The following is an 8,843-nucleotide window of genomic DNA, read 5'->3' as shown; positions in this document are numbered from 1 at the left end:
ATGTATGTATGTATGTATGTATATACTTATATTACATTTTAGGAAATTCGTTAAGTATCTGTATCTTGTCTCGAATAGGAATCTCGAACGATTACACAGTGTAGAATGTAACTACGAACAAATCCAAGCGATCAGAAAATTAACTCGCTATAGAGTATCGCTTCGACAATGACCTGTTTCTTCTAACCCTTTGCAATTAAATTTTTCTTTACTCTCTCGGAATTGAAAGAAACTATATATATATATATATATATATATATATATATATATATTTTGTTTCTATATGCTATAGATTATTATCGGATAGGAATAGATTTCTATATTTATAATAATACTTGGCAAATATTAAACTCAAACTTACCAAAAGATTTTATCTTCAAGAGTATAAACACATTTCTAATGTTGGAACAAATTTCATGATAAAATTAAATCCTCGTAACATAAATGGATTAAATTGTTCGGTCTCTCGTGAATTTCCTTTACAACGTAGAATATATAAACGTTTGTAAGCGTATTTATGCGCGCATGTGTATGTATATATGTGTGTACGTAAAATCTACATAGGAATACGTATTTCAAATCGTCATCGTATAGTTCGGAGGCAACGAAAACCGAGGCACGATTTATGTGGACCCATATAATCAAAAGTCGTATAACCTAATGTGTCCTCTCTCTCTCTCTCTCTCTCTCTCTCTCTCTCTCTCTCTCTCTCTCTCTTTCTCTCTTTCTCTCTAACTTAGAACCTAATCTCGAAATTCCAGAGTAGGTGGGCTTCTAAGCTTCCGACAATTTTCAAGCATAATTTATAATCTCTCTCTCTCTCTCTCTCTCTCTCTCTCTCTCTCTCTCTGTCTCTCTCTCTCTCTCTCTCTTTCTTTCCTAGCTAAGTCGTATTAGAATCTCACCAGTTCGTAAGGAACGTACTTATCGAATTAGATTCTAGACTAAGAAGATTAATTTTCGCATTCTCTCGGGTTAACACGAAAGGATCTTCTCTAATCAAATAAAATCTAACGCCTATTCTATTGTAGATACAACAAATTCTTAACACGAGAATTCGATTCTTGAACTAGATATAAAAAGAAAGAAAAAAGGAAACTTAAAGAAACGAAAGGAAACGAAACGAAAAAGAAAAAAGAGAAAAGATAAAGAACTAAAGAAAACAAAAAGAACGAAAATAAAGCTCGATCGTTACGAAATACGTGAGCTTCGATATCTTCGTTTAAAGTATTCATTGAAATCCCAGAGATCACGGAACGATTTGCATGGGAAATACGTTTGATGGTTTCGTAATGTTGGTTTTGGATAAATACAAAGACACCCTGTGGCGATCGAACGATTCGATTTTGAAGCTAATCGTAGAACGGCTTAGTGAGTGCGAATACCTTAGGGTCATTTTCTGTGGTACCACGTTTACGATCAGCTATATATATATATATATATATATATATATATATATATATATATATAAAGATGGATAGGGAAGAAGACCACAAGCTGGCTTGGTAACGATCGGATCAATTTGAGGTTGCGTCAGAGGGCTACCTTAATTGGAATGTTCAATCGATTACTATACTTTCCAAGTAAAACGATGAGGTACAACGACGAATAGAAACGACCAATTGAAATAGAAGATAAACGTGTTCCGAAAGAAAGAGAAAGAGAAACAGAGAAACAAAGAGAGAGAGAGAGAGAGAGAGAGAGAGGAGAGAGAAGAAGAAGATAGAAAAAGAGTTACGTTAAATTTCTCTAAAAGATATATTCGATCGTAAAGCAAAAGGTATTGCCTATCCATTTATCTATCTATTTATCTATCTATTTATCTATCTATCTATCTGTAAAACGATCGATAAAGGAACTTGAGAAAGAAGAGCGTGGGTTGGCATCCTTTCGAACTAAATGGAGCTTCAACGACTACGACTACGATTACGAGGAAGACAACGACGACGACTACGACAACGACAACGACAACGACAATGACGACGATCCGAGACAAGCAGAAGAGACGACGATGCTCTAACAAGTGGCTGTAGACCGTAACGATCGGCTCTGTCTTCCTACTTCTTCACCCCCTTACAATACCCCTTCTCCCTTGCTTTAATGTAAGGAGACGTATTAAACGCTAAGTATTAAAGAGTAGAAGCCTATCTGTGTATGTACACATGTACATATACATATACATATGCATATGTGTGTATAACATAGCTACGTATAAGTGAATAATGCATATATGCATGCACGCGATTTTCGCGTTACCTGTAACAAAACCTAAAACGTTCTTTGAAAGAAAGATCGATTAAATCTTAAAGGTGTCGTGATTAAAAGGAAAAGATGAAAGGAAAAAGAAAATAATAATAAGAATAATAATAGTAATAATGGGGGAACGTGACGATGAGAAAACGCTATGAGCAAAACTGTTCGTGCGTGTGTTCCAAGCAATTAAATCGAAATTAATCGATCCCGTATAAAAAGCGCCCATTACATATAACTTCTTTCTCGTTCTATGCATTTTTCTATCGAATGTTCTTTTTTTTTTCGTTCCTCCCTTTTTTACGGAACTTGCTTCGCCCGCTCGTCAGAAAATTAATTGTTAATTCGTATCACAAGTTGAATTGATTTTTTATTTCGAATATCTATAGAGATTGCTAGCGATATAGCGTAATTATATATGAATTATAAAATAAGTTATCGTTCTCTTTCTCTCTCTCTCTCTCTCTCTCTTTCTTTATCTTTCTATATTACAGAACAATTGTGTTTGAACAATATGAAAAAAGTTAAGTAATATAGAGAAAAAGAATGATTCGTAGAGTATTTTAAAATGTTAATTCAAACAATCGTGATGAGTTCAGAATAATAAAAATTGTAGATTAAATGGTATTCGATCGAAAGAAAAGAAAAAAAAATAAAAAAGAAAAAGAAAAAATATTAAAAAAGAAATAAAAATTGAAGTAATAAAAAATATCACGGCTCTTTCAGCGACACATATTTTTTTCGATTTTCAGATGAAAATTATTGTCTTTCCTTTATAAATCGAAATGTTTCTTTCGCCTTTGTAAAAAATAAAAATTCGTCTAAAAGTTTGCACGTCTAAATATGTAGAACTTTTCTTTCTTTCTTTTCTTTTTTTTTTTCTTTTCTTTCGAAGAATAGTCGAAATCGTGGACGATATTCGAAGTTAAAAAGATCGTAAAAGGAGATTTCTAAAGTCATCGAAATCTTCGTTGAATAAGAATTCCCTTTCTTCCTCTCTCTTTTTTTCTTTTTCTTCCTCTCTCTCTCTCTCTCTCTCTCTCTCTCTCTCTCTCTCTCTTTCTATCTCACTCTCTCTCTCTCTTTCGTTCTCGTTCTCGCACGAGTTTTAATGGAGAAAGCTTTATCGAAAAGTTCGATCGCGTTCTTTTCCAAGGCGACGATTTATAGGAAGCTGACCTCAAGCAAGAATTTTCTTCTCCCTTTGAAAAAAAGATTTCTTCCTTTTTACGTTTAATGGTCTCTCTTTTCCTCTCTCTCTCTCTCTCTCTCTCTCTCTATCTCTGTAGAAAGGGAGAGAAAGAGAAAGAGAGAGAGAGAGAGAGCAAAAATAGAGAAAAAGAAAAAATTTTTATCGGATCACATACTGCCATCTCTTTTTCAACATTTTTCACGTTTCACTCTTTACCAAGTTACGCGGAAATTATTTTTTATCAACGAATCTTATGCATAGAATATTTTACATTCTCAACGCGGTCACGAATATTAATATTTCAAAGAAGTTATTATAATGATTCAACCGAAGTAAAGTAACGTTTTAATATGAAACTCACGTTCTAAAAGTTATCAAGATAACATGTGAATTCTTCTGTTTTAATATTTGAAATAATCGCCAAGTGAAATTTTATATAGATGTAATATAAATAAAGATTTGGAAAATCGAGCTTAAAAGGTATATCCCGAACGATATCCTAATAAAATGGAAAATTCGTTAGCTTAGTAACGTTAAAAGAAAAAGAAAAAAGAAAGAATAAAAGAGAAAAAAAGATATCATTTCAATGAAATTTATTACCAGCGAAATACGCGCGAAATAATTTATGGAATATTTATCTTCGAGTACTTTCTTTATTTTCTTCTACGAAACAGAACTGCACGCGATTTTCTTTAAAAAAAATATACATAATCTCCGAAGAAATTTTCTTAAACTAAGACGGAAGTTACGTGTAGACTAGCGCGAGTTCCCGTTGCGTATGTCTCAGTCAACTTTATCGATAATTCATGAAACGAAGAAAGCGAAGTGTAGTTCCTTGTAACTACGTATGCTTGACTAGTTTCCATAGAAAACACTTCCATAGAAAATTATTTTCTACGACATAACGATCCGCAGTGGAATTTTATCTAATGCATATCTCGGCAAAAATTTCTCATAGAACAAAAAAATATCTTCAAAAAATCCATATTAATGTCATATATATATATATATATATATATATATATATATATATATATATGTATATATATATGCGGAATATTTTTCGCATTTTAACCTACCGTGCCAAGGATTAATTGTATTTAAAGCAATTTCGTAAATTTAACACTCGACATCACACACACACACGTACACAATACCACAAATGAAAAAAATCCTATTTAACTAAACCCAATGCGTCTTCGTCACTATGCGTAAGATTAAATAAAAACAAAATTTTCCTGTTTCTCGTAACAAATAAAACGTCGTAATAATAAACAAGAAATACTTTTCGTCGCGTCGCAAACGTAGTAAGTAAAGCGATAAAAAACGATTGATCGAGACACGAACGTAGGAAATATATGAAAAATAAAACGAACGAAAGATCGAAGAAACGTTAAACCAATAAATTATTCATTTACCAGTACGATAACATCGATCGAATATATCTTAAACGAAAACAATAAAGAATTATATCGAGACGGAGAATTTCCAAAATTCGCGCGTAATGTCGGAGGAGATGTCACGTGACTAGAAATATATCGAAGAGAGACAGAAAACACGCGCAAGAGGGCGCGCGTAGTACGAGCGAAGCACATGCCGGCGACCCACGACCCACGAGCTGTCAAATACATACGTACGTATACACACACACACACATACACACACAGACACGTAGATACATTCATACGTATATATACCTTCTCTTCGATTATCTTCTCTTTAGAGGTCCAGGATAGACAAGAAAAAAATTCTATAAGTTCTCTCAATTTTTCGAACGTCACACGTAATATGAAATCACAGTAAGAGTATTTCCGTTCGATCTCCATTTGAGAAAAAGAGAAGAGACGTGCTTTTCGTTCGTTTATCTTCGTCGTTTTAATCCAACACCGATGTGTCTGGCTCTCTCTCCCCTTCTCTCAATATATATATATATATATATATATATATATATATATATATATATACATATATAGATATATACATATCACTCTACCTTTTACTCCCCTATCTCACCCTCACCCTGAACACACACTTGTACACACACACGTATATTGTATGTGTCTCATTTAAGAGAGAAAATGACAGAGATCACAAACATCTATCTACACGTGTATATATACACGTATACTATATGTATATGTGTATATATATATATATATATATATATATATATATATTAGAAGTGAGAGTAAATGAGAAGGAGAGAGAGAGATAGAGACGCGCGGGCGCATTCGCAAAAGTCCAGCATCTATGGAGACGTGCGCACGTCTTCTTGTCGAGTGTCGAGTGTTGACGGTTTCGAGCGCGCACAATGATCGACGTCGATTCGAAAAGATCGATCGAAAGGTAACGTGCGATCTCCTCTTACGCTTTTCGTATGACGACGACGATGACGGCGACGTCAACAATAAGAATAAAAATATATAGAAATAGAAATGAAAGTGGAAAAAAGAAAGAAATCAAGATATATGAGATACATACACACGCGACACACAGCCACACACACACAAATATATATATATATATATATATATATATATATATACACACGTAATAACAGGAGCAAGGAGAGCGACAATGACGACACACGATGTGGCCTTAACCTCATCGAGCACGAAATGAACGACACGCAGACACATAAAGATCTTCTTGTATATAATATATACATACGTAATACGAATGAGATAGTTTTCTCTCTTTCTATCTCTCTCTCTCTCTCTCTCTCTCTCTCTCTCTCACACTCTACACGCACACGCACACGCACACACGCTCCCTACGATAAAAGATAAAATTTCTTGCAAAAATTATTTCAAACGTGTACGCACGTATATACGTATACGTATACATATATACACATACATACATGGTATATATCGCTCGCTCGTTTCAACTCGATCGTCCTTACCTGCTTCACTAGTGGGAGTAGTGTCTGTTCTATGCTACGGGTCTTAATCTCTAGGGTGGCTGGATCTACGGGGTCGGGTGTCGCCATGATTCGAACACAACTCCGGCGCTCCGTACATTCGAGCCACGGCGAGAGGGTTCGTTGCTCCACCACCACCCCGCGCACACCTCCTGCCCTCTATCTTTCTCTCTCTTTCTCCAATCGACGCGATCACTCTACTACCTTTCTCTTCTCTAACTATATACACGCATATATATATGTGTATATGTGTGCATATATATATATATATACATACATGTATATCTATCAATCTATCTATCTCTCTTCCTCTCTCTTTATCACGACGAAATGGCGCGCGCGCGCGCGCCCTATCGCTACCGGAGCGACGCCGCCCGCCGAGACGGCGACGCCCGAGCAACTATTCGCTACTCCGACCAAATTATATTCCCCGGTGTAACCGTCTTCCCTCCCCCCTACACCCCGCAAACCCCAACGTTCATCCGTCGCGACGCCGGCTCCCTCGGCTTGTCCGACGACAACCCCATCTATCGGCGTTCTCTGTAATCTCCCTTCTATTTTATCCTATCCCGCTTCGTTTCAATCGCCAATGATCTCTTTAAATCGTAGGTATCGTTCTGTTATGGAAAATAAAGTTATTTAAGCATTATTATATCGTAGATTTGTATCAAGAGTATTACGATACAACAGTACGTTCGAGCCTCAAACGTCGTCGTTTATTTTAATTATGAGAGACGACGACGATATAAGGCCAGATATTTTTCATCGATTTTCGTGAGGAGGCTATCGTTACGAGGACAATCTTTAAAAAAACAAAATTATCTTTAAAGTGATTTTTATATTTAGATATGCGATGAATCTTTTCGAAAAAATGAAAAGGAACATGTCGTGTCTTTCGGGAGAATAGTTTGTGAATGGATATGAAGGTTATTCGAAAGATTCGAATTAATAATTTTCATGTTAGAAACGTTCGTCTTTTAAAATATATCTTTTTACGTTAGACGGTTTTTATTTTTTCGATCTTAATATCGTATCTGGATTCATCCGTTGAATCTACGTGTAAACGCTCTTCTCGACATTTTCTCGGCATTCTCGATGAAAAATAAGTTTCGTATAGTGGCGCCACTTGAAATCTGCGATGAGAGAGAAGAAGCTCGAGAGAGAAGAATCCTACTACCTTATTTTCATATATACGCTTTAATGGTATATGTTTTGCTTTCTTGAAATAGACGATTGGCCTGTTTGTGTGCGTTAAACCGCATATTCCCAGATATTCCATTTTAAGCGTAAGAAAATAATAAAATAATGAGTGTTGTTCAGCCGTTCGTGCCAAATAGAGTCTTAGTTTTCTAGATATTATTAAATTTTAGGAAAAATATCTAGTTTCTTTTTCCATTTCATAAATTAACGATGTAAAAATCTTCGAAGAAACGATTAAGAAAATGGCAAGTGTCCAGATTCGTAATTCAGAAATCGTTGCTTTTGAGACTTGTATGGATGCCGGTTCTTTTCTTTCCTTTTTTTTTTACTGCATCAACGTAAACGAGCGTAATCAATTAATATGCTTCTTTTTTTGTATATATATTATTATATATATATATATTTTATATTTTATTTATTGTATATATATTTTGTATTACGTATTATTTTTATTAAAATCGAAACACGAGATCGTTTCCACGTCATCTGTGAATTAAAACTCTCAGTATTAATTTTTTGTTCGTTCTGTTATCAGTAATTTCGCCAGTAGAAATAATCCATAGTATATAATCCAGTAGTAGTAGTAGTAATAGTAGTAGTAGTAGTAGTAGTAGTAGTAGTAGTTAGATAAACTGTTATTCTAGTATTCTCTTGCATTCCAACGAGTAAACATTGAAATTCTTTCTATCCGTACGGTCATACTTTGATAATTTGTACTTTCGATAATTTTGTAATAATTTAAACTATCTATGTTGCAGCCATGATATAATAAACCAATATTTAAACGATAATAAATTCGCTGTATTAATTGTTATAATTTTAATTTAATATTTCAATACATTTAAATTTTCAACGCTGAATTGTTATCTGTATATGACATCTCTTAAAACGAACGTCCATGCGTTTTTGACAACTACCGAAACAGTTTTATTCTACGACAAGTGATTATCGAAATTTTCGTTTTCCAAACGACAAAACTTTAATGTCAAGTCATGTCACCACGGAAACGCCGATTTTAAAATAGTGTCATCGTTATTCTAACACTAGCGTGGGTGTTTCACGAGCGCGATTAAAAGTCGTTCTAATACTCGAAATTTCGATTAGATGATCGTTCGTGTTAGAATTAGCTCATGTCGGGTGAGAACATAAATTTTAGAGTCATCGTCAGCTTGTGTTGGTCTCCAAATGCAGCGTTCAACCTCCACGTGGTTAGACCTTGGTAGTATTTATCGTAAATCTTATGGGATTCTAGTACTAACGAGCGAATGATCGCACGTT

General features: G+C 34.6%; 1 protein-coding gene across 5 annotated transcripts in view; it reads right to left on the bottom strand.

Annotated features, from left to right (window-relative positions):
* The window catches only part of LOC122629606 (alpha-catulin), a 68,610-nt gene extending 61,863 nt beyond the window's left edge, over window positions 1–6,747 (bottom strand). For 2 of the 5 annotated variants that reach the window (XR_006327305.1, XR_006327306.1), the window contains exon 1: window positions 5,140–5,334. Coding sequence is in view for 2 of the 5 variants with exons in the window: in XM_043813193.1 (XP_043669128.1) it covers window positions 5,140–5,268 (129 nt within the window). In the remaining 3 variants the exon portion in view is untranslated. Of the gene's footprint in view, window positions 1–5,139; window positions 5,335–6,347 lie in introns of those variants that run through there. The other 3 variants (XM_043813192.1, XM_043813190.1, XM_043813193.1) reach the window with 2 other exon arrangements.
* Window positions 6,748–8,843: the final 2,096 nt, after the last annotated feature.

This window comes from Vespula pensylvanica, chromosome 5, assembly GCF_014466175.1.
Source record: "Vespula pensylvanica isolate Volc-1 chromosome 5, ASM1446617v1, whole genome shotgun sequence".
In the NCBI taxonomy this organism is placed as follows: Eukaryota; Metazoa; Arthropoda; class Insecta; order Hymenoptera; family Vespidae; genus Vespula; species Vespula pensylvanica.
Note: the sequence above shows the minus strand (reverse complement) of the source record. Positions and strands in the feature narration are given on the sequence as shown.